Consider the following 25,794-nt stretch of genomic DNA (forward strand, 5'->3'; position numbering starts at 1 on the left):
CGGATCCAGGATAAGCCAATGAGGAGATCCCGCGGAGGGAGGGGCGGGGCCGGCCCCAGAATGAGCCAATGAGGGGAGCCCGCGGAGAATGGGCGGGGCCTCGGGGGAAATGTGTCGGTGACATTGAATGGGGAGACGGGGCGCGAGCGAGGCGCGCGCGCACCCGGGCGCACCCCCGCCGGCCCGCTAGCTCCGAGGTCCCGGCCACGTAAGTCACTCTTCACACCGCCGCGGGGCGATGCGGGCGTGCTGAGCGCGGGGCTGGCCTCGGGCACCGCCGGCCCTCCCCTTCCTTCCGAAACACCCGTCCCCGCTCCCTCCGTGGGGGAAAGGAGCGCATCCAAGAAGAGGAAGAAAAGCTGCAATTGCCTCCCCAACCGACCCTTCCCGGCACACCGGGTGCAGCTCGGGGAAGCCGCCGGGCGCTCCGGTTGCAGATCCTTCCGAGGCAGGAGCCGGGGACCCCGCGGGAAGGAGCGCCGCCGCGCGCTGGGCTGGCAGGGCTCGGGGCGCACCCCCGTGCAGCGCCCGGAGGAGACCCCCGGAAGCTCGGGAAGCCGGAGACCATCGATCTGCCCTGGACTCTGCCCGCACGCCTCCCCCCTCTCCTCGGAGGACCGTCCGGAGCAGCGGGAGCGGCGGCGGCATGAGCCGGTGCTGACGGCGGCCGGCCGCCCGCGCCGCCCTGCGCGCCCCGCTTTGCAATCTTTTGTTGGCAGCGCCGGCCGCTCCGAGTGAAATGCTCCCTGGCTTTTTTTTTTTTCTTCTTCTTTTTTTCCTCCCGGTCTGTTTGTTTAATTCTTGGGAGAGCTCCTGCGATCTTGGAAAAGCCTCAGACGCCATCTACAGTTAAACCGTAGATCACTCCCCTCTCCGGCATCCCCCCACCCTTTCCACCAAAAAAGGGGGTGCAGCGCGGAGTCCGCCTGCCGCGCGGCGCGAGCCGGGAGCCCCGAGCCGGTTTCCTTTCTCTCTTTTCGCGTCTCCAACGCGCGGAGGGAGAGTGGCGGCCGCCGCGCTCCCCGAGGACCGCACCGACCCGAGCGAGCCGGGCGCCTCCGACCCGCCTGCCTGCACGGGGCTCGCTCCGGGGGACCCGGCGCCGCAGCTCCCCCGTTAGCCGCCCGGCTCCTCGCCTGGACCCGCGTCGGAGACACAGGGAGAGAGAAACTGAAAAAGCGCGGCGATCCTGCACCCCGCCGGCCGCTTCGGGGGGAACAAAAGGACCCGAGCCGCTGCCGACCGAGCCAGAGCCCCCCCGCCCCGGCGCCGGGCTCTCGGAGCAGACCAGGTGCCCAGCTGCACCCTTTCTGGGGGACCCCGAACTCTCTCCCCGCGTGGCCCCCTTCCCGCCGCATCCCTCCCCTCGCGCCCGCTTTTAACATCATCCTTGGCCCCGAGGCGCCTGCACAGCCTCGCTCGCCAGCGACTCGGACTCGTCCCCCGGCGGCGGGTGTTGGTGCGCCGGCGGCCGGGCGCGCGGCCCCCCCACACCCATGAACATACACAGGTCCACCCCCATCACCATAGCGAGGCATGGGCGATCGCGGAACAAAACCCAGGATTTCGAGGAGCTGTCGTCGTCCATAAGGTCCGCCGAGCCCAGCCAGAGCTTCAGCCCGAACCTCGGCTCCCCGAGCCCGCCCGAGACCCCCAACTTGTCGCACTGCGTGTCCTGCATCGGGAGGTACTTGCTGCTGGAGCCGCTGGAGGGGGACCGCGTCTTCCGCGCCCTGCATCTGCACAGCGGGGCCGAGCTGGTGTGCAAGGTAAGCCCGGGCTGGGCTTTGTTGGTTTTGTTTGTTGTTGTGTTTTTGTTTTTGCAAAAAGATTGCCAGGCCCCGGGAGGGGGCCGGCGGGGGGCGGGAGGTCTCCCGCCTGGAGGCTGGGGGAGGCAGGGAGGGTCTCCGGGTGAGACCCGAAGCCTGGCCAAAGGGGTTTCTGTATTTATTTGCTCCCAGCGGCTCGTGGTGAAGTTTTCCGGCTGCAGACAATGGGGAGGCTGCGGCGGGGGCGGCGTGGGAAAGCCCGGGGCGGCGGGGGCGGCGGCGGGACCTGGCGGGGGCCCCGGGCACGCGTGGCCCCAGGGGCTCGTGGAGCGCCTCCCCGCGCGCCTTGCGCCCCAGCGCCCCGGGGAGGATTTCTCCGGGTGCCTCGCCCCCTCCCCTTGCAGCCGGGAGCAGGGAATCCCCAGCCCCCAGCTCATTTCCAGGCGCAGAGGCCGGGGTCCTCTCGCAGCCTTTGTTCGGAGCAGCGTGCAGGTGCTGGCGCTTTGTTCCGAGGTGCCCTCTCCGGGACGCACAGCGGTGTCCCCTCCGGCTGCGCCGGGGGCCCGCCAGGAGCTCTCCTCCGCCCGGAGCCTCAGAGGAGGCTGTGGGTGGAAATCAGAGCCGCCCGCCCGCCCGCACCCTCCGGGCGCAGGAAACGGTGACTCCTCTGGGGCCCTGGCTGGTGTCTGTGTCTTCTCATCCTCAGACTTCCGTGCTGGAGGGCCCCTGGCGCTGCCCCTCTCCCCAGCCCCTTCCCCTCTCCCCAGCCCCTGCCCCCCTTCCCCCCACCCCCACCCCTTTGCCTGCAAGGTTTGCAGCCTCAGGGATGGATATTCTCCCCAATGCAGAGATGGACCCCATGGACCCTACAATTTCCTTTTTGTCTTTGACCCTGAGCAGCGGCTGGCTTGCGCATGTGTGTCTGTGTCTTTGTAGGCATCCACGGGGCACCAGACGAGGGGATGAGCAGCAGGATAGTTGCAAAATAAAATAAAATAAAATAAAAGACATTAGAGCACCTCTACCGAGGAATTGGACATAGATCACGAGCTCATGGTCACTTCATGTTAGATTTGCTCACTGTTGTTCTCCCCCCACCCACGGGTGGGAGTGGGGGTTGGGGGTCAGGGGGATGGGATGGAGGGGGGGGGCATCACGCATGGGGACCACTGCCGTCTTTGAATTGCCTGACACTTTTACCATGAACCACAGACCTGATTTCCTGGGGGACTGGAGTGTTTCATTGTAAAACATGGGGTTTGTGGCGCTCTCCAGTCAGTGTTGCAATCGCTGGGGCGGGGGAGTGGGGAGAGAGACTCTTCAATGCTGCTCTCTGCTTGCACCAAGCGTTTGGCATTTTGCATCTTCTGAGTTACTAACACCCAGAGCAACTGCGCCTGGTTAACCAAAACTCAGTGGGCTATTCAGAGCCGGGCTGGGTTCTCAGGAGGCCGGCCACGTTGCACAATAGGGTAGTCATCCTTTGAAATGAATGAATGCCACAGACTGCCACTCCGCTATGAAATATGCCCCATCGCCCAGCAGCGAGCGCTTTCGCTGCTTCTGCTCAGCGTGGGCACAGAGTTTCCCTGTTTTGTTTTGTTTTTCTCTCCAAAGGCTGGGGGTGCTGTGAAGCATGGGACTCTGCTGCCCCCCCCCCCTCCCCCCCGGGTTCTGCAGCTGCATTTTGCTGTTAGTTCTTTGTTTAAAAAGCAGAGGTGCCTGGGGCCCCTGCTCTTTCTTTCTCTGTTCAGTTTCTTGGAGATGGTTGGGCTGACTGACCTCGTGGTGTCATCTGCAGTCTTGCTCTCTGGCCCCCAGCTGTCCTCAAGCTGCGGGCCCTGCGATTGCAAAGACTGAAGCAGCCCCTCGCCAGGGACTGTGTGGCTGCCGGCGGAGTTAAGTGCAGTATCATGGTTCTGCCTGACAGAGGTCATCCCTGGAAGACACAGCAGCCTCTGTGTCCCTGCCTCCTTCCCAGGGGTGACGGGCGGCTGCTTATGCAAGCACCGTGGAGTGAGTGCGGGATGTGTGCCTGGGAGCTCTACATGGTGTTTCCAGGCGGCTTCTGTGAACTCCCCTCAGGTGTGTGCTGCGGGCGCTTCACCTGCTGCCGGGCTGAGCGGAAACCTAGGCATTGAGGACGCCCCTTTTGATGTCTTAAAACCTGGAGTTCTTGTGTCCTAGCTAGCTCTGTGTTGACCCAAGGAAGAAGTATTTGCAAAAGCAGATCCAATGTAAAGATGCCGCTTCTTGCAGAGGACTGTGTGGAGAATTCTATGGGGCATGATGGGGAGGCCAGGGGGGAGGGTCATTGAAGCCCAATAGTCAAGCCTGCTTTTTGTCCCCATGCCTGCTGGAAGCAGAGGGAGGAGGGGTGCTCTAAGGGCCTGTAGCTTATGGCTTTCCTGGAAGCGCTGGTGGTTACTGTGCAGACGGACATAGTACCATCTTGGCAGAATGCTGCCCCCACCCCCCCTTTTTATTTTTATTTTTTGCAAATGCTATTAAAGATGGCCCGATCTTCCTGCTTTATCTGAGCTGTCACTTCATATACCTCAGGGTCCAAATTAAGCATTCGAAAGCAGCTGCCAACCAGGCAGGCTCACGGCTCCATTTTGCACTTGGAGGTGATGGTTTAAATACCAATCCAAGCCCATAAAAGCCCGTTATAGCTGCTAATAAACGTTTGGTTGCTGCCCGTTTGGGAAAACGTGAACACCGGCTTTCTTTCCCGTTCTCTGTTCTGTCCACCATCTTGGAACTTGGTCTCCTCTGCAAAGGCTGTAGCTACCCATGGGTGCTGCCATGAAGATGTTCAATCTTCTTTTTTTCTTTAATCTACATCCAGTGTTTCAGGGTGGGATCACAGACTAAAGGGGCTGAGCAAAAGAATCACTTTTTATTTTTTTTTAAAAAAAGGCGCTTGAAACGGGAAGGATATTGTTAATAACCATACCTGCAGGAGCTCGGGCCACGGGGCCTGCTGCTGTCGGACACGCGGGTTACGTAAGAGCAGCATCTGCAGGAGTCTCTGCAGAGCGCCGCCCTCGGGGGTTTCTGAGGCGCTGGGGTCCCTGCCCCTGCTGCCTGGCTGCTCCAGTTGACTCAGGCATGGCAGATGCTTAATTGAATGGACCTCCGGGGTCAGCGCGCGGAGGTCATCCTCTGACAGTGTGATTTGTGGTCCCCGGAGAGGCTGGAGGACTCATTCTTAAAACCGAGGGCTTTCCTGAGATGGCTCCTGACGGTTCATTCACAAAGTCGCTGTGCTTCCTCGCCCAGGCGCTGCCGAGGAGGTGCTCACTCACCCAGTCTGATTCATAGGTTTTAGTCTGTGAAGCCGAGAGCGGCTTCGCTCCTGGATGCCGAGGTGGCAGCCTGCAGCCGGGGACGGGGTTCAGGAGGCCCGTGTCTTCTCGTAAAGTCAATCCGGCATCGTGGGTGCGTTTGGGAACACGGGCACTGATCAGGTTCTCCTGTGGGATCCAGACCCCCAAAGGTCGGTGGGGTCCTAAATCAGCATCTCCTGGTGATGAAGAGTGGGGAGGCCCGGGGACCCGCCATGCTCAGCATCCACCTCACCCGGATTAGCGGAGGCCCAACCAGGATCAGAGCCCCAATGCGGTGATTTCTAGGCCAGCATTCCCCCCTCTGCCTGGCCAGAGGCTGCTGAAGGAGAGCAGCTTTTAACTCAGGAAAAAGAAACGCAAGAGGTGAAATGAGGGTGCGCAGATCACAGGAAGCTTCTTGTCCTTGGAGCCATCCTGCTGTCCAGGGAAGCGCCCGCCCACGCCGGCCCGCCCCCCTCCTGCAGGCAGGGGGAAAGCTTCTGGAACCCGAGTTCCCAGGCAGATGGGGAAACCACCTTGCAGACCCTGGGCTCCTCCGGGGTCCTGGCTCAGGGGAGGGCTGCCGATGAATGGAAGCCATTCGTTCGTTCGTTCGTTCGTTTATTTATTTATTTATTTATTTATTTATTTATTTATTTATTTATTTATTTATTTATGTTCGCCCTCAGACTCCCCGCAGGCTGCTGCCTTCCCTGTCTGCTTCAAAAAGGCGTGGAGGGTGGATTTTCTCCTGAAAGAAAACCCCACCACGAGGCAGCATGGCACAGGCTGGCTTTGATTCAGAGGAAATCCTTGCATAACTGGTTCATTGAGCAGGCATCCGCGGGGGGAGAGGGACGGGAGCTTGCCTGCCTTCCCGGGAGCAAGGATGGCGGGCTGTTCCCGGCCCTGCCGCCAGGGGCTGGGCGGCCGCGCTCTCCGAGGCTGCATCCCACCGCTGTGAGGTGAAGGGGTGGGAGCCGGGCATGCAGTCTAGTGGCTGCTGATGTGTCATGTAGTGCTATATGACAAAGTGTGTGGTCTATGATGGTTACACAGGTAAGCTGAATAGTGCCCGTGTGCATTTTTCTTTTCTTTATTTCCCTCCTTCCCCCCAAGGAACCTAAGGTGTAGGTTACCTATGTAGCTTGGGATAGGTCATTCTCAAAGTTTGCATTAATTCCTCTTCAGCAGAGTCAGTTGGGAGAGAAAAATAATAAACCTGAGCTTTTGTGGTAAGTTCTTTGTCTTGCAAAAACACTTTTTACCGTCACTTCTTCCTATCAGACTCCCAAATAGCATTTGCTCCTATTCCACATGATGTCTTGGAGGCCCAGAGAGGTCCAGTGACTTCTTCAAGGCCACACAGCTGCAGGACACAGGCCGGGGGGGTGGGGGGGAGGTCTGGGTTCAAGGTCAGCACACCATATGTCATCTCTGAAGCCAGTCCCCGGGGGAGGTGCTCGCATTCTGTGATTGGCCGCCCAAGAGGCCCCTCTGCCTGACTCCTGGTCTTGCTGTTCCTTCCGTCCCAGGTGTTTGATATCAGCTGCTACCAGGAGTCCCTGGCGCCCTGCTTTTGCCTGTCTGCCCACAGCAACATCAACCAGATCACCGAGATCATCCTGGGGGAGACCAAGGCCTACGTGCTCTTCGAGCGCAGCTATGGGGACATGCACTCCTTCGTCCGCACGTGCAAGAAGCTGAGGGAGGAGGAGGCGGCCAGACTGTTCTACCAGATCGCCTCGGCCGTGGCCCACTGCCACGACGGCGGGCTGGTGCTGCGCGACCTCAAGCTCCGGAAGTTCATCTTCAAGGACGAAGAGAGGTGAGTCTCATTTCCGTCCACACCGCGAGCTGCAGCCTGCTGAGAGCGGGATGCTGAGAGCCGGATGGAGGCTGTCCTGCGGCCTGTTGTCTGGGGGTGGGGAAGCTCGGAGGGACAAAGGGGTGACTATCCTAAGGTGGGAAATGAGTCACCCCTCCTCCCAAGGTGCTGTCAGGTGCTCAGAGGACAGGTGCGGGGTATCGGTGACCTGCTGATTATTGTGGTTTTGGTGTTCTGGACTCTGAGGGTGGCTGCCAGCCTGCGTGGCATTTTCAATGTGAACGAGGCAAGGTTTTCAAAACCCTCCAGCATATTCAGTGCCTGACATCCGTCCTTTAATATCCATTCATTCATTCATTCTTCATTCATTCATTCCCTCCTTCCATGGATACTTCCTGAGTATATAGTATTAGTCACAGTTCTCAGTGCTATGAATAGCAGGATACATTTCCTAGTCAATTGACCACAAAGGTGGTGAACAGGCCCTAAACAAAGGGATGTAGCGGGTCCCCTGGGATTGGGGGCGGGGGTAGCAGCACCAGCTTGGATGCAGAGTCAGGAAGGTGTTTGTAGGAGAGAGGAGTCTGGGGCCAAGACTGGAAAGAGGAGTGTATCACCGACAACGCGGGAGGGACCGGCCTTCCAGGTGAGGCGCCTGCGCGGCACCCCGGCCCCACCAAGGTCCCGGTTATTGTAGGAGGCAGCTGGACAGGAAGCTGGGCATCTGGGTTCCATTCCTGGTTCCCCCATTAACTCATTACATCCTACTTAGCAGACCCCACGGGGGCCCTGCCTTCCCCTCCAGCTGACTTTGATTGAAAAACCGCTTTCAAGTTCCTTTTTCCTTTTTAATAACGTGCTTCTCCAGAGGGGTGGGGGCAGCCGATTTATCTTCAGTGCGGACTCTTCCAAGCACTGCCCCGGAGGGCCTATGTGTGTGATGTCACGGAGGTCCCAGGCTGCCTGCTGGGGAAGCGGGAGGTAGCGTGCACGCTCATGGTCGCAGAGCGGCTGCCCACCGCCCGAGTGCAGGGCTAGCACATGCCACCCGCTCACCCAGCTCATTGCCGGGATGCCTCCTGTGTGTGTGTGTGTGTGTGTGTGTGTGTGTGTGTGTGCACGGGGCTTGCTGTCAGACCTCTCTGCCTTCCGGTCTGCCTGCCACCCGCCCCAGTGGCCTGTGATATGCTGAGGCTGTTGCTTATGGGCGTCTGATAGCATCCGAGTGAGACCGGTCCAGCGGCCTGGGCGTGGGTTTTCCCAGCGTGTGCTTTGAGCTGATTGGGAAGTAATTGTCTGGGAAGCATTGGGGGATTAGCAAGGGGAGAGGGCCGGTGGCTGTGTCACCCACATGGAGGAATTCTGTGGGGGTTTATGATCCAGAGGGGTGCACCAAGTGCAGACCCCCACATTTATACCCATTAAGGGGTACCAGAGGGATCTGTGGCAGTTACATCCGGGTTTTGATAGTGAATGGCTTTTAGTTTTATTAACGAACTGAAGAAGAGGGAGGTACCCTCAGGTCTAGAGTGTGGGATGCTTCTCTTTTCTTCCCCTTCGAGGCCTCTGCCCGTGTCCCATATGATTGGGAACCCAGAACCGTTCCCTGGAGCAAACATGTCAAACCTAAGTCCTTTTGCATCTTAAGCAGCATTTGCCTTGGAGAAGAAAGCATTAGACACTGGGAGGAAGCTGCATGTCATCTGTCCCCCGCGTGTCTAAGAGCACGTGGTCCCTGTAGCCCTGCTGTCCCGAGGGACCACGGGAGAGGAGGGCCGCCCCATCTGATCGGGGGTGGTGGCCATACAGGAGTCACGTGACCTTGCTCAAGGTCACACAACCTGTATGGTGATGACGCTAGCCTGGAAATCCTGTCCCTTCGCCCCAGAGCCCTGGGTCCTACTGCGGTCCCAGGGGACTCGCTGTTCTGAACATGACAAGTGTCTCAGTCTGGCAGGTCTGAGAAGGTCGTACTCAATGTTCTCATCAGTAGCTGCTAAGACTTTTTTTTTTTTTTTTAACCAACTGTCAAGTTTTTGAAGAGGGGAATCATGCCCAGTAGCCTTTTCCTTCTTCTGTTGTTTTGATTTTGAACCCCTTGATTGTAGAGTGTGAGACCCTGTTGGTCACATATCAATCATATTTGTCCCTCATGATTTTCAGCAGACGAGTCTTTGTGGTGCACGCAGAGGCCTGCAGGGAACAGGAGTCCTGCAGGGGCCCTGGGACCTCGTGGGGGCCTCGCTGCTGACAGATCTCACCTTCTGTCCCAGTAACGAGGACCTAATCCATAGGTGTTTCAGTAGGACTGAGCGTCCTCTCCGGATGGACAGTGTGGAGGGACCTGGGTTGAATGTGAAAGGCTTTTGGAAGAGAGATGATGGCATTTGCCTGCTTTCTGAACCTTTATGCCCTGGTCCTCAGGGGGAAGGCATAGAGGAGACTTGGAAGGGCTGCTGCATTATTAATCTCCAAGTGTTTGCACATTAGTCTCCTCGGAGAGAGGCATCTCCTTCCTTGATGCCCTTGAAAGTGATAAGAGGCACAAGCATCACCCAGTGAACTTGGCACCACCTGGCCCAGAGGAGGCCCGCCTGTGGGCGGCTCCCACGTGTAGACTTTCCATCCTGGACCACCTGGCACTCTGAGTCCCTGGTCAGCCGTCGAGTGGCGCTGCCAGTCACTTCCCACGGTCACTTTGCAGACATCGGACACAAATGATACTCAGCCTTGCCTTAGACCCGAAACCCACGTGCCCGAGCCGTCTGCCTCTGGGTTAAATTCTCAGCATCTCAGACTCTCCTGCTTCTGTTTAATTTAAAAAAAAATATAGTTTATTGATTTTTTACAGAGAGGAAGGGAGAGAGATAGAGAGCTAGAAACGTCAATGAGAGGGAAACATGGACCAGCTGCCTCTTGCACACCCCCTATCGGGGATGTGCCCGCAACCAATGTACATGCCCCTGATCAGAATCGAACCTGGGACCTTTCAGTCCGCAGACTGACGCTCTACCACTGAGCCAAACCGGTTTGGGCTCCGGCTTCCGTTTTATTTCGATTGGGGCTCGAGATGCAAATCCTGGCTCTACTGCTTAGGAGCCACCTGATCTTGGGTCCGTGATGTCATGCTTCTGAGCTGCAGCCGAAATAACCGTGGCATCCCTGAGAGGTGGCTGCGGAAGTCCAAGAGAGGATACTGCGGCGCACAGGGTGGGGCGGGCACTCACTGATGGACAGCTGGTCCTAGAGTCCTTGATGAAACTGGGCCAGTCATTGATGAACTGGTGAGCTGTTCCCAGGGCTCTGGGGGCTCATGGGGGAATGTGGCCCGTCTCTCCGGCGGCCATTTCTGTGAGGAGTGGGGGCTCTTGTGATGCCTGGGTTCAGATTGAAGCCACATCCTCTTCTCTCCGCTGAGTTATCGTCACTGGATCAGTTCTGGGAGGGTGACTGACAGAGGTCAAGGGCATGTGCCCCGGAACCTTCTGCTCTGTAAGGCCAGAAGGTTGACCAGATGTCCACAAAGGAAGCAGATACCAGGCTCACCAGGGCGTGAAGCTGCCACCCCGGGCCTGGACCAGCCCTGTTTCCTGCCCTGCTCCTCCTCTGGCCCTGCAGGCACAACCCCCTTCTTTTGTTTTCGTTTTGAGGAAGTTAAACCCCAACCCCGGTTGAATTCCTCCTGGGCACACCCTTTGCATCCACAGTTCTTGGAGTCAAATCTGCACAGGAGGGGCCCCCTGGGTGTGGGTCCCCCCTGGAATCTGGTAGAGGGAAGCGCTCAGATCCCCAGAGCCTGTGTTCCTATCCTGTGTCCTCCAGCCCCCGGCTTGCTGTGGCAGGAGCGTGGTCTGCGTGCTCAGCTGCTCTCTGGGCCCGTGTGGCAGTCTGAGCCTCTCCGGAGGCCTGCGCGTGGGAGAGGCTGGTTACTCCATGCGGCGGCAGAGCCACTGTCCGGATAGGGGTCTTGCTCTTGCACTGAACCTGCCAAGTCACCTGGCTGCCTCTGCTCGGAGCGCCTCCTCCGTGGAGAGAACAAGACTTGCCCCCGGGAGGCAGTGAATGAGTGCGTGGACCCCGTGCGTGCTCCGAATTCGCACCTGCTGGCCTGAGCCTCCCCGTCACGGGGGTCAGTCTCTCGGGGTGACCCAGGGCCAGTTCGCTGACTCGGTGGGAAGAGTCCTCGAAGCTGGGGCAGCCTTGGGTGCAGGCAGGGCTGCCCAAGGGAAGTCCCTGTTTGCCAGCTTAGCCCCTTTCCCTTGGGACTAGGGTCCCTGCTACCCCTCACTCCCCGCCCCCCTCACTTCCTGTCCCCCCTCACTCCCCTCCCCCAGTCAAGGCCTGGGGTTGACATCTCGTTGCACAGAAATGCCCCTGTGAGTGGGGAAACATGCCTCTGTACATATTTCTTCTTCGGTTAGAAGATCTTTATCAATTGACGTCACACATTTCATTTCCTCTGCTCGGTGGAAAGCTGATCTGTGCCCATGTCTGCAGGAGGGAGCTGGGACCCCGGGTAGGAACCTGGGCCACCTTCCATCGCCCCACCCCCACCCCCACCCTGCGCCTCATGCTGGAGATAGGGGTGTTTCTCCCTCCCTCCCTCCCTCCCTCCCTCCCTCCCTCCCTCCCTCCCTCCCTCCTTCCCTTCCTTTCTCCCCAACCTGGTCAGGGCTCTTTCCCTGTTGTTAGCATCTCTCCCGCTCTTCCTTAGATCTCCAGGCTGCTTTTGCCTCTGTTGAAGCTGTAAGACCCAACAGAGCATAGCGGGCAGGCCCCGAGCCCCGGAGACTGGACTCGGCTTCCTTTCCTTGACAGCCAGGGCCGTGAGCTTCCTTTCTGCTGACCACTGCCGCCCCCTGGGGAAGGCTCAGGCACCCACCCTTTTGCCCAGGATGGTGAGGAGTCCCCGCCCCCAGCCCCCACTCCCCTCCACAGGGCGTCTCTCTGTTCTTCGTGCCACGTCTGCAGCCCGGGAGCTGTCGCCTGGTCCCCGCTCCTGGAACGTGGCGGGCCTGGGTCAGAGAAGACCTCCTTCGTGGAGCAGCTCGGATTGGATTCCAGTGACAGAATGGGGGGCAAGGAGGAGTGCAGACCGTGGGTGTCATTGCCCGGGTGCACACCTGAAGATGAAGGCGGATGGATCTGCCGTGGACACACCTCTCAAAGAGAACCACTTCCCCAGGTCCACATCGCGTGAGAAATCCACCAGCGTGTCCATCTGCCCTGAACCATTTCCGCAGAAGCAGCACTTCCTAAGACCCTGCCCCGGGTGTCTGTGTTGGGGTGTCATTTCCCTCAGGAAGGACCTAAGCGCAGGGTGTGGGGAGCTGCCTCTGGGGGTCGCTGCTTAGAAACAGACTCAACAGGAGGGAAGGGAGTTTGAGCCAAGGCCGGGAGCTCCCAACATGCTGTGTGTAAAAAGGGACGTGCTTTGGGGGGACTCTGTGGGGAAACAGGGGAGGCTGAAGGGACTGGCCTGTGCCCTGGCCCCACCCCGCCCACGGGGCATGGAAGGGAAGTTCTGGACCCTAAGCACCTGGGCAGGTGCGCCTGGCTGGCTGGAGCACAGGGCTGGCGGGGCCCTCGTCCCAGCATTGGCGGTCGGTGGTGTGCAGACCCTGTCTGAGAGGCCATTGGGGAGTGATGGATGTGGGGTCGGCATCCTGCAGGAGCAGGGCTAAGTGCGGGGCAGCGGGAGGCCACTGGCGCAGTGAGGAGGAGCCCTGAGCTGCTTTGTCTGTCTGGGGATTCCCTGCCTGTTCCTATGGCGACAGCAGGCTGTGCTGTACCTTCCTGAGGGAAGGCGTTGGAGGTGGTGGTTTCCCCGCTCTCCCAGGGCCAAGAAGACTCCGGCGACTGTTCCTGCAGGCAGTTGACCCAGGCTTGTGCATGAGGCTGAGGCAGGCCCGTGCATGGGGCTGAGGCTCGTTCATGAGGGCTGAGGTCGTGCATGAGGCTGAGGCCCGTGCATGAGGCTGAGGCCCGTGCCCGAGGCCCGGCAGCTGTGCAGTGGGAACACTCGGGGTCATGAGCTGGATTGAGTTCTCATCCCAACTGTGCGACCTCCTAACAGACACTGCATCTTGCTAAGCCGTGATCTCTCCTTCATCAGGCCCAGCTCCCTGAGGTGCGTGCGAGGTGCCCTGAGGGTCCAGCTCCCCGCACAGCTCACCAGCCCTCTCCTGGGGCCTCCCTGGGGACTCCTCTCCCGGAAGCATCTCCCTTCCTGGTGTCCCGGCTGCTCGGTGCTCCTTGGTGAGCAGCTTGGCCTTGGAGCTGGCCTGCTCGCTGCCTCTGCCGGACCCGGTGCATGGTGGCTCTCAGAGTTGCTGCTGGAAAAATGTATACGCATAGGAGCCACAATGGAAGGAGTGAAGGTTTATTGGGAAAAGTTCGGCGGCCTGTAGAGACCCAGTGGTGGCCGCCAGGTTGGCTTGGTGCTGGGATGGTCCTTCCCTAATTCCCCCCCCCCCCCCCCGCCTTCCCCCTCAGCTACAGCCCCAGGTGGCTGCTGCTGGCACAGGGGCGGATGGCCAGGGTAGCGTTGCAGTAGCAGGCAGAGCGAGGCCAGACCTGGCTGCAGCTGACCATTCTCTCCCGACCCTGGACCGGCTTGGACCCACCCCCTGGGATGGCCTTCAGTGACTTCTCCGGATTCCACTGACCTCAGGCCACCGGACTTCCCATCCTGGCCAGGCCCACTGTGCCTGGCTGAACGCCCGGCCCGGCCCGGCCCCGCCCTGGCCCAGCCTGTCCTCCTCGCTTCCTGCCCGGAGCCCAGGGCGCTGTGCGAAGGTTTAGGAGCCAGGCCTGATCTGCTGGTGTAGGCCAGTGCTGAGATTTTGGAAGGAGCACTGCATTTGGAGGCCGAACGCTCTTGGGCTTGACCCTGAGCTCTGCCACTCATTTGCTAGGAGACCTTGGACAGGTCGCATCCGTGTTCTGTGCCTCAGTTTTGTAATCGAGTAAATGGGCGGGCCCAGCTTCCCTGTGAGCCTCCTGAGCTACAGGACTCGGGCATGTAGGTGATGGTCTCTGTAGGCTGGGCCTTGCTGGCCTCTCTGTACCCAGGGTTTTCCTTACAAGTGTCCCCATTTTTACTGAGGAAACATGGGGTGCTGGGGCCGCGGGGCCCTTTGGGGAGGACATGGATTCGGAGCTCAGTTTTTTTTCAGTTACCCTTACAGGACCCGGCACATTCCATTCTCTGGGCCTCAGTTTCCTTACTTTTTAGGAAGTTTACACATATAGTATTTGCCTTTTAGTTTTGTTAAGAGAAAGAGTCCCAGACTGAAGAAATTCCAGTGTTTATTCATTTTTTTAAATATTTTCTAATTGATTTCAGAGAAGAGGGGAGAGGGAGAGAGATAGAAACATCCATGATGAGAGAGAATTATTGATCGGCTGCCTGCTGCACGGCCCACACTGGGGATCGAGCCTGCAACCCGGGCATGTGTCCTGACTGGGAATCAAACTCATGACCTCCTGGTTCACATGATCTCCTAATTCATAGGCCCATGTCCAACCCATTGAGCCACTGGCCAGGCAAGACATTCCAGCATTTAGACGTTCATTTTGTGGCTGCTGCTGTTCCTATAATTATTACCATCGTAAGGAGGCCAGATAGGAAGTGTTGCTCCCTGTAGAGCTGAACAGTTAAACTTAAATCAGGAACTGAGAAGCTGAAAGAGCCCTTCTCAGTCCCTGCAGCCGCACGTTCTCATTTGTGAGCGTGAAGGCCGGCGCTGCTCCGCGAGGCGAGGCGGAGGGAGCAGCGCAGTGTCCTGCTGGCTCTGGCGTCCTCACCTGGCTCGGAAACCAGCGACACCAGGCCTGGCACCGGCCCGGCCGGCCAAGTCCACAGGCTGCCGCCCGTGAGCCATGTCCATTCAGAGGTCGAAAGCAGAGCAGGCCGCGCCGTGCCTGGGCCCGGGCCAGGCTGCAAGGTGCATGCGGGGATGCGCGTCTCTGCCAAGCCCATCCTGCCCGGGGCTCCTGGCGTGCTCCTCCAAGGAGCTGCAGGCCACGGCCACGGCCACTGACAGCGTTTCGGTCACCGGCATCGCCACCGTGCCTCCTTGTCGCGTTTGGGAATCTGTATCCTCCATCTACCACCGCCTCCAGGAAGCCCGTCCTGAAGACCTCCCTCGGGGCGGAGCGAAGTGAGCAGCAGTGAGCTGGGCACTTGGGTGAGGGAAGGACAGGCCAGGTTGGGGGGAAAAACAAGGGCAAAGAGCCCAGCAAGGAACCTTCACACCCATGTCCATCTGCATGCGGCTTGTCCATCTGCCTCCCCCTCCAGGCTCTGAGTGGCCAGCAGGTGCCCCGGTGGCTGGCTCTCAGGAGATTCTGTGTGAGTCCTACAGGAGCATCGCTCCCCGATCCTCACAGACCTGAGGAAATGGGGTCACGTGTCATGCCTGCACCCCGGTTCCTCATTTAAATGCCCAGAGGATGGACGTGTGAGTTATGAGGGCCACCGATGGTCACGAAAATCAATTTCTCCACCTGGAAATGTGTCGTCCTCGGGCTCATCCGGAGACATCGAACGTGGAAAGCAGATTCATTCATGTCTTCCCATGCAGGTGCTCCGCCAGGCCTCCCCCACCCACCTTGTAGAGGCAAGGGCAGTGGCCCCCATTCCCGGGGGGAGGGGGGTCAAGCCCCAGAGACCTTCCTTGCGTAATGAGTCCGTGGGGACCGGGCCGGAGCTGCAGCCCCGCTCGGTGCCTGACATGCATGCCCTGGAAGGGCCTTGTCTGAAGACGTAACCCTGGCCGCCGCCTCGACCCCGGCCTGGGAGTGATGTAAACAAGGGCAGGATGTTCCCAGGAGCAGGCAGGGTCAGAGGCCCGTGATGCTGCTTCCTCCGCGTCCCTTTCCTGGCTCCTCCTTCCCTGCGCCCTCCCCTGCCTGGGGGGTGTGTGTGTGCCCCTCCCAGGGAGCAGGCTCCTGCCAGGCCCGCTGCCCTGGTCCTGGGCGCCCCTGTGCTGCCCGCTTAGCTGGAGCCCCCAGGCTGAGCTCCCAGCCCGGGGAGAGGCGAGCGCTCAGCCCCCAGCTAGCCTCACTAGCCGTGCGAGTGTGCCCACCCTCTGAGCTTGGCTCAGGGCCCACGTGGAGGAAAGATCACGTGTGTTTGGAAGCTGGTTTGAGGAACGTTGGAACCAGATGGAGGCACCTAGCACACGGTCCGCGCCAGACCTCGGTCTTTGGTGTCTGGTCATTTTCGGGGTGAACTGGCAGGCTGTGGGGCTGCCCTGCCCCAGCGCACGCCCCAACCGGATGTGACAAGTAGGTAGGGGACAGCTGGACCACAGCGCAGGGGGTGTCTTGATTTCACTCTCAAATTCCCTAGGTATGTGCATAGCCGCTGAGTCCGGGCTCCAGGTGAGGAGGGGAGGAGCTGCAGGGAGGGGTTTGTTGACAGGAGAGAGCCCTTAAGCACGTGCTGGCGCCCTTTCTGGAGAAGGATCCCAGTAGAGGGTTTAGGATGCTGGTGTGGTCCCTGCTGCCTGGAGGTGGGAGGCGTGGCGGGGGGGGGGGGGGGGAGAGAAGAGAGTCTGAACCTAGGGGTGTGAGCTGGACAGGGACAAGAGTGACAGGGTTTAGATGTGACTTAGCAGAAAGAGCTCAAGGTGCTGCAGTCTGTCCCTGGAAGGGCTGGGACCCTCCTTTCACCCTCCTGCCTTCCGTGGCTCCTTCACTGGACCTCACCTAGGCCTGGCCAGGGAGGCCGCCATGCTTGTTTCTTTAAAGCTGAGCCCACACGCCTCTCACCCGTGGGCAGCGTGTCTGCTGTGTCTGCCGTGTGCCGGGACCAGCGCAGGTGCTGAGGGCATGGCAGGAACACCGGTGACGGTCTCTGTGTGCAAGTGACCTCCGCCAGCTGCCATGGCTCCCGCAGGGGCAATGAGGCCATCACCCTGCGGTGACACGGGAGTGAGACATGGAGCAACCATGACTAAGTATGAAAAGATGGTGAGGGGCAGGGCGCAGCGGGGCGGGGGCTGCGCTGTAGGGGATGGTTCAGAAGTTCACATGTGCAGAGACCGGAGAGAGCGGGAGTGAGCTGCACTGGCGTCTGGAAAGAGCATTTGGGATTAGGGCCTGACGGGGGCCCTGTTCAAAGGCCCAGGAAAGCCCCAGGTCGCTCTGCGTGGTTGAGGAACAGTGAGAGGCTGGGATGGAGAGAGGGATGGTGGCTGAAGGCGAAGCTGAGATGCCGGCGGGTCACTGCGGCCTCGGCGAAGGTGCTGGCCTTACCTGGTGCCTGTCCGCAGAGAAGCCCAGCACCAGGCTTGACCCCCGATTCCGCTTAGTGCTCACTCCGCTGTGCCCCTCGCCCGCTGGCTCATTATCACTGTTACTGTTCTTGCCACTGCGATGATTATTCCCACAGCCCCTCTGCTGCTGAGACCGTGAACTTGGAGGTGAGGAGTGTGGCTCCTGAGCGCGGCAGGAGCGTGTAAGGGTGACAGTGGGCAGAGGAAGCTGGGAGAGAGCCCACGAGTGCCTGCGGTTTGCCTTCCTTCCCCTCCACCCCCTGCGTTTCACTGACTCCCCTCCAATCGCTGCCGGTACTGAGGCTGCTGGGGGTCAGCGCCTCCTGCCCCCTGGAGGAGAAAAAGCAAAGCGAGAGGGGCTCTGTGCTGAGCCAGCACTGCTCCAGTGAGCCCCCAGCCCCTTCCTGCTTTTCTAGCTGTTCGCTGTCTGGAGAGGAGGGGATGGTGTGGACCGCAGGGCACCATGGCTCACGGGAAGCACATGTAGCAGATCCACTGCTCGGTGTCCTAGACCCCCCATGGCCATCCAGCAGAGCTCAGACTGTCTTGTCTAGATAGATGCACAACAGTGAGAAGGTACTTCGTGCTGATGACCCTTACACTTAAAAATGGTAAAAGTGGGGAGTTTGTGCAAGTTTCACCACAATAAATAACTAAAATTAAAAAAAGCAAGATGACCTTCAGCAGCAGGCCTCTGTGAGGCTGAGAAGCATGGAGGTTGAGCGACTCCTCCACAGCCGCCCAGCAGGTGGAGAAGTCCGGCCCCCGTCCCCACTCCTGGCTCCAGCTCACACCATTGCTTGTTCATGAAAGGAAATGAGTCCGAGGCGGTAGTCACTCCTTGGTCTTTGAAACTGCTACGACCCAAATATGAGATCTCAGCCCGACCGGTGTGGCTCAGTGTGTGAGTGTCGAACTAGGACCTGTGAGGTCACGGTTCAGTTCCCAGTCAGTGTACAGGCTGGGTTGTGGGCTCCATCCCTAGTGTGGGACGTGTAGGAGGCAGCAGATCAATGATTCTCTCTCATCATTGATGTTTCTCTCTCTCCCCCTCTCCCTTCCTCTCTGAAATCAATGCAAATATATTTAAAAAGAAAAAGCAAATAGGAGATCTTAGATTCAGCCGAGATTTTCTCAGACCTTTCCTGTGGGGCTCTCCCTGGGTGCGTTTGAGCCCCGCCTCCTTTCTGGGGCTCTGTGAGCAGCGGTGGCCATCGCCCTAAGAGGCTAAGATGCGCAGTAGGAGGAAGGCGAGAAGTAGCGGTGATGGCCCGGCGTCTGGGCTCCGACTGAGGACCTTGCCGTGTTTCCAAGCACTTTTCTCTTCTCTGTGCATGTGAGCCTCATGGCACCTGTCAACAGGGACATGAAGGAACCACTTGATGTGACTGATACGGACCTTGTGGGACCTCGTTGGTGCTATTTATGAGGTTCTCACCCTGAACCCTGTCCCTCCTCCCTGTCCTATGTCACCTTCGTAGCAAGCCGTGATCAGGGTGATGGAATAGGGTTCGCTGAGTTTATGGGGCCTGGGAAGCACTGGAACTCTGTGGGCGTGGCAGTGTTCTGGGCTGGGAGAGTAGGAGGAGGATTATGGTTTTAAGCACTGACAGGTAGTAATTCTCCATTTCCCCCTTGAAGAATCGCAAGGTGGGGAGATGGGGATCCTCAGGAGGCCTCTTGGCTGAACAGAGAACATTGGGCCGGGAGCTTATGGTACTGGGTCGGGGACAGCCCTCAGTCTTGAGCAAGTCACTTCACATCCTGGTCCTTGAACCCTTCACTGGAAATTATGTATAGCTAATGACAAGAATTCAACCCAAAGTGTTTACTGAGCACTTACATTATTTTATACCCAGTGATGATATCAGGCCCACTGTACTGGTAGAAAGGCCTAGATTCCAAGAATTTCATGAAATTTCTCCACCTCTGTTCTTACCCAGTGCACCCGTCAAAGTCCTCCATTTGTGTCAGCCAGCACTGTGGTCCTCACAGGGCAGGGGGACGATTGGGGAACAGTGTGACAAGTTCGAGAAGGATCTTGGGCTCATGCTATTATTCACGCACACACAGCCATGCACGTAAGCACACACGCATGCACACACGTGCAACATGGTTGACTTAGGGAGACATGAGGTCAGGCCTTCTGTTTCCCAGCTAAAAGGCTCTGAGCACATTACTCAAACCCTGAGCCTCCATGTCTTACCTGTAAGGCAGGATCGCACTATCTTCCATGTCTAACCAAAGCATTGTGTGAGGCCAGAGGGCACTTGAGTAATGTGAGAGGACCTTGCAGACGGTGGGTGCCAAGTTTACCAGGTGGACAGAGCCTCTCTCAGCTTCCCAGTTGGTGCGATCTGAGTTCAGATCTTGGGAATCCCCGTCATTACTCAGATGCGACTTAATGTCTTGTTCCCTCAGCACTAAGACAAGGCAGTGCTGTCATTTGTGACCTGTTTCCTTGCCAAAGGGGGGAGTCCCCCAATAGGTTGTGAGCTTCATGCAAAGTCCTAGTCAGTCTTGTTCACTCCTGTGTCCCCAGCTCCGGAGGAGGGTCGGGCACCGAGAAGGTGCTCAGGAAGTCATGTCGAAGGCTGGTGAGTGGGTGGAGGATGGGCACCCAGCAGGAGCTGTGCGGTAATGATGTGTGGGAGCACCCTCAGGAGCTCACGTGTCCCTCCTTCCCTTGCAGGACCCGGGTCAAGCTGGAAAGCCTGGAAGATGCCTACATCCTGCGGGGAGATGATGACTCGCTCTCCGACAAGCATGGCTGCCCGGCCTACGTGAGCCCGGAGATCCTGAACACCAGCGGCAGCTACTCGGGCAAAGCAGCCGACGTGTGGAGCCTGGGCGTGATGCTGTACACCATGCTGGTGGGGCGCTACCCTTTCCATGACATTGAGCCCAGCTCCCTCTTCAGCAAGATCCGGCGCGGCCAGTTCAACATTCCAGAGACGCTGTCGCCCAAGGCCAAGTGCCTCATCCGGAGCATCCTGCGGCGGGAGCCTTCCGAGCGGCTCACCTCGCAGGAGATTCTGGACCATCCTTGGTTTTCCACAGATTTCAGCGTCTCCAGTTCGGGATATGGTGCTAAGGAAGTGTCTGACCAGCTGGTGCCGGATGTCAACATGGAGGAGGACTTGGACCCTTTCTTTAACTGAGCTCGCGCCCCGCAGAGACTGGGCTGGTACCGGAGCGGCAGAGGGCAGCGAAGAAGGGACTTCCTCCAGGGCCCACTGGTCACCTGGCTCCGTACAGGAATGGCACTGACCCACAGGTTTCTTGGTTCTAAGGAAAACCTTCAAGGAGCTAACTGAACATGTAGCATGGGGGCGAGAGGTGTGGGGTGGGGTCGGGCTCTGGGGCCAGGGCAGGGGTGGGGGGAGCTCCCTTCCGTGTCTCCTCCCTGTTGGAGCTCCTCAGTTGGCTCCGTCTACCCCCACTTTTCATTTTGTTCAAAACTAGTTGCAGATCCTGACAGAATCGAAACTCTCTGCCTCAAACCCACATCTCGGCATCGCACTGTTAGCATCTTAACTTCTTGTCATGATTCAGGGAAGGTACAATCGGCCAAGGGTTTCCTTTTTTTTTTTTTTTTTCCTTTTCTTTTTTCCTTTTGAAACAAGCCAACCACCTATCTGACAATTACACGGTCACTTACAGAAAATTCGGTGCACACAGACTGACGTGAAACCTGGGTGCTACGCTAAAAGAAAGGAAAGTCCAGTTTGTGTCTCTTCATCGCGCTCTCAACTCATTCCTTCGAAGTCAAGTTTTTACTATCCCAGTCAGGGAGTGACGTGTTCATTCCTGGCTCCCTGAAAAGGGGCGGGGCCTGGCCTCTAATAAGCTATTCTGTTTCGTGTCCATTGGTTTGTGGCAGGAAGCTCTTAGACATCAAACCTCAGAGCATCACTGCCCTCCTGGTTTCAAGAAAGAAAGATGAAAGGAGAAAGGCCTTTGCCTCCTTAGTCTTTTTTTTCCTCTTGAATGACCAGGGCTGCCCAGAAGGCACCCCGCTGGGCGGAGATGGCAGTGAGAGAGCGGGAAGCTTGGCCTCGGAAGCTTCTGGAAGCTTCTACAACCCAGGGCTCTCGAGGAAACGTTTTTGTCTTTGTTTGATTGGAGGCGAGCGGAGCAAAGCAGGTTGCCCCCCAGATGTGACACACAGGGCAGCTCTCCCGTGTTCCTTCGGCTGGGAAGGCCCTCTGGTCTGGACAGAAACCCTCGGTAGAGATAAGCGGGAAAGACAATAAGCTGATCAGCGAGGATGATATAAATAAAAACAGCTTCTACCCACACACGCACCTTTGTATCTTCGAGAACTCTTCTATTTATTAAGGAAAATGTCACATTGTGATGTATTAAGCCAGTACTTCAATTACGGGTTGACTTGGGATGACATGTTACATGCTGTCGTTAACATTTATATATATATATATATATATATATATATATATATATATATATATATATATATATATATACACACATATATATATTTTTTCTTTTTTTTCTTTTTTTTACTGTTTGAGTATTTCTGTTGCCAAAATAACCTTTCCTTTGGCTTTTCTAGCTAGCTCTATTTGATTTTGAGTGGCCAATGTTTTTTTTTTATTAACGGCTTTTCTATTGCTGTATGATACGGAACTCTTTGGGCATAAATACTTGTGTTTCCAGTACCTCAGTTGTTTGGCTCTTACTGCCTGTATCCGTTTTTGTGAACTGGTCCTGTTTTTGGGTAGGTGACACGTGGACTCTTAGTATGTAAATGTTACTTGAATCTGTGCTCCATTATCGTATGTGGCATGTATGTGCGGACCGTGGATGCTTCACGCCTGCCCAACAGGAGCCCGGCCGGCCGCTTCCCGAGAGGGCGGCGCCCCCGTTTGTGTGCGGAGACAAGGCGGCCACGGACGTGCCCTGGCTTCTATGTTGATGACAGAAGACGGAGAGGAGAGGGGTGTCTCACACTCTGAGGATGGTGCTGCGGCGAGGAGGAGGACCCGCCTCCTTCCCTCCCCCTGTATTTTTGAAGGACCCGGGAGGAGGAGAGATGGGTGACGTGCATGGTGGCAATCTGTGGCCTCTGGTGCTTTGTCCTGTATTTGGTTTCATGTTTTTGTCCTAATCCCTTCAATCAATAAAATTGTGCGTATTTAACTAAAAGTCCGGGGTCTGGCGAAGGTGACTTCCTGCTTTGGAGGTTTGTGGCTGCTGTGCACCAGCTGGGAACTCACATGTTCTCCAGGGTCTTCTTGTTCCTGAGGAGCTATCCCCGCTGCTCAGACAAAGCCAAGGCTGCCTTCCCTCATGACAGGCGTGCACTGGCCGCTTAGGAGTAACGGCTCCCTGACTTGTCTCTCTACCTGAGTGAGTGGTCACCCCCGCCTTTGGAGGTGTGAGTTGTGTTCTTATTTCAGACTATAGTCCTGGTGCACGAAATTCGTGCACAGGGGTGGGGTGGAGTGTGTCCTTCAGCCCAGCCTGCACCCTCTGCAATCTGGAGCCCCTCAATGTATGTCCGATTGCCCGTTTAGGAAATGGGCAGTCGGACATCCCTCTCAGAATCCAGGACTGCTGGCTCCCAATCGCTTGCCTGCCTGCCTGCCTGATTGCCCCTAACTGCTTCTTCCTGCCAGGCTGATCACCCCCTAACCACTCCCTTGCCAGCCTGATGACGCTTAACTGCTCCCCTGACAGCCCAATTGCCCCTCTCCTGATGGCCTGGTCACCCCTAACTGCCCTCCCATGTCAGATTGGTTACCCCTGTCCTCCCCTGCAGGCCTGGTCCCCCCAACTGCCCTCCCCTTCAGGCCTGGGTCCCTCCCAACTGTTCTCCCCTGCAGGCCTGGTTCCCCCACACCCCAACTGCCCTCCCTGCTGTCCTGGTCCCCTACAACAGTCCTCCCCTGCAGGTCTGATCTCTCCTAACCTGCCCTCCATGCTGGCCTGATTGCCCACAACTGCCTTCGCCTGCAGACCTAGACTAACCCTCCCCCAACCCCCCCCCCCCCCCCCAACAACAACAACTGCCATACCCTCCAGGCCTGGTTTCCCCCCAACTGCCCTCGCCTGTAGGCCTGGGTCCTCCCTAATTGCCCTCCCCTGTAGGACTGGGTTTCCCCCAACTGTTCTCCCCTATAGGCCTTATCACCCCGAACTGCCCTCCCCTACCTGTCTGCTTGCCCCTAACTGTCCTCCCCTGCAAGCCTTGTTCCCCCTCCCACACACACACCCCCTAATTATCCTTCCCTTCAGGCCTGGTCTCTCCCAACTGCCTTCCTCTGCTGGCCCGGTCACCCCTAATTGCCCTACATGCTGGCCTGGTTCCCCTCCCCCCAACTGCCCTCCCTTGTAGGCCTGGGTCCCCCACAACTGTCCTCCCCAGCAGGACTAGATTCCCCCCAACTGTCCTCCCCTGCAGGCCTGGTCTCCCCTTACTGCCCTCCCTGCTGGCCTAATCGGCCTGCCCCCCCGCCCCAACTGCCCTCTCTTGCTGACTTTGTCTCCCCTACCTGCCCTCCTCTGCTGGCCCAGTCACCCCTAATTGCCCTACATGCTGGCCTGGTTCCCCTCCCCCGCACTGCCATCTCCTGTAGGCCTGCCACACCCCCTACTGTCCTCCCCAGCAGGCCTGGTCTCCCCCAACTGCCCTCTCCTGCAGGCCTGGTTCCCCCCCCGCCCCCGGCCCCCGCAACTGCCCTCCCCTGCTGGCCTGGTCTCCCCCAAATGCACTCCTCTGCTGGCCCAGTTACCCCTATCTGCCCTCCATGCTGGCCTGATCGCCCACAACTGCCCTCCCCTGCAGCCTGGGTCCCCCACAACTGTTCTTCCCTGTAGGACTGGGTTCCCTCCACCTGTCCTCCCCTACAGGCCTGGCCCCCTCAACTTCCCTACCCTGCTGTCCTGATTCTCCCCCAATAGTCTTCCCCTGCTGTCCTGGTCCCCCCATCTATCCTCCCTTGCTGTCCTGGTCCCTCCCAACTGCCCTCTCCTGCTGTCCTGGTCCCCCTTACCCCCCACCCAACTGCCCTCTTCTGCTGGCCCAGTTGCCCCTAACTGCCCTCCCTGTTGGCCTGATTGCCCACTACTGCCCTCTCCTGCTGTCCTGGTCCCCCACAACTATCCTCCGCTGCAGGCCTGGTCTGCCCCAACTGCCCTCCTCTGCTGGCCTGGTCACCACTAACTACAATCCCTGCTGGCCTGATCACCCACAACTGCCCTCCCCTGCAGGCCTGGTCCCTCCCAACTGCTCTCCCCTGCAGGCCTGGGTCCCCCCCAACTGCCCTCCCTTGCTGGCCTGGTCTGCCCCAACTGCCCTCCTCTGCTGGCCTATTCATCCCTAACTGCCTACAACTGCCCTCCCCTGCAGGCCATCTTATGGAGGCCATCTTGTGTCCACATGAGGGCAGCCATCTTTGACCACAAGGGGCGGCCATGCTGTGTTTTGGAGTGATGGTCAATTTGCATAAAACACTTTAAAAAAAATATATCTGTTTTATTGATTTTTTTACAGAGAGGAAGAGAGAGGGATAGAGAGTTAGAAACATCAATGAGAGAGAAACATCCATCAGCTGCCTCTTACACATCCCCTACAGGGGATGTGCCCGCAACCAAGGTACATGCCTTTGACTGGAATCGAACCCGGGACCTTTCAGGCCTTAGGCCTATGCTCTATCCACTGAGCCAAACCGGTTTTGGAACTTTTATTTATTTATTTTTATTTTTTATTTTTAAAAAATATATTTTATTGATTTTTTCACAGAGAGGAAGGCAGAGGGATAGATAGCTAGAAACATTGATGAGAGAGAATCATCGACCAGCTGCCTCCTGCACATCCCCTACCGAGGATGTGCCCGCAACCAATGTACATGCCCTTGACCAGAATCGAACCTGGGACCTTTCAGTCCGCAGACCGACGCTCTATCCACTGAGCCACACCGGTTTCGGCTTGGCAGTTTTATTAGATAGGATTAGGAGCGGAGCCTGGGAGGCACATGACTTCCCCAAGATAAACGCCCTGTGAGGACAGAGTCAGGCACGGACTCCACAGCCTGATGAGTCCCAAAGCCTGGTACTATTTCTGAGTCCAGCTCCGGGGTTAGTCTAATAAAAGTCCTGGGGTGGCCCGCCTTCCCCAGGGCCCAGTGATCCAGGCTTCCGCAGGATTCAGCATCTACTGGAGCCTGATTGGAAACCTCCCTGGAGATCATCCCCCTCCAGAAACGAGCGTCTCAGTCAGCCACAGAGCATCAGGAGCGTGGTTTCCACGGGCAACCCCATCCATCGTGCTCCTCATTGAATAGGAGTGACCGCAGCCCAGCGAGGGCCCACTCAGCCCTGAGACGTTAACAAGTGCCTCCTGGGCCATGTCAGTGCAGGCTGGAGACACCTGTGGACATGGACAGGCCGTAGGCAGGCAGGACGGTGGGTGGCGCAGGCCCATGGGTTCATGCCAGCCTCTAAGATGGGCTCCACCTGTCCAAGACGGCCCGGGGTCCTGGAAGAGGAGACGCTGCCTCAGAGTCCAGAAAGAATGGCCGGGAGGGAAGGAAGAGAAACGGCGGTACTGCTCT

General features: G+C 58.0%; 1 protein-coding gene across 1 annotated transcript; it reads left to right on the plus strand.

The window, feature by feature from the left end:
• The first annotated feature begins 790 nt into the window (after positions 1 to 790).
• TRIB2 (tribbles pseudokinase 2) lies at positions 791 to 22,379 on the plus strand. Its single transcript, XM_084900102.1, has 3 exons — positions 791 to 1,769; positions 6,637 to 6,929; positions 19,908 to 22,379. The coding sequence occupies exons 1-3, from the start codon at positions 1,497 to 1,499 to the stop codon at positions 20,374 to 20,376; spliced, it is 1,035 nt and encodes a 344-aa protein (XP_084756228.1). The 5' UTR covers positions 791 to 1,496; the 3' UTR covers positions 20,377 to 22,379.
• The last annotated feature ends 3,415 nt before the right edge of the window (positions 22,380 to 25,794 follow it).

Source organism: Pipistrellus hanaki, assembly GCF_964339955.1.
Source record: "Pipistrellus hanaki genome assembly, chromosome: 12".
Lineage (NCBI taxonomy): Eukaryota > Metazoa > Chordata > Mammalia > Chiroptera > Vespertilionidae > Pipistrellus > Pipistrellus hanaki.

Bases quoted from the DNA above. Each gene is read 5' to 3' on its own strand.
- TRIB2 (XM_084900102.1), top strand. From the start codon at position 1,497: ATGAACATACACAGGTCCACCCCCATCACCATAGCGAGGCATGGGCGA. The intron at 1,770-6,636 runs GTAAGCCCGGGC...CTTCCGTCCCAG, and splicing joins GGGCCGAGCTGGTGTGCAAG to GTGTTTGATATCAGCTGCTA. The intron at 6,930-19,907 runs GTGAGTCTCATT...CTTCCCTTGCAG, and splicing joins ATCTTCAAGGACGAAGAGAG to GACCCGGGTCAAGCTGGAAA.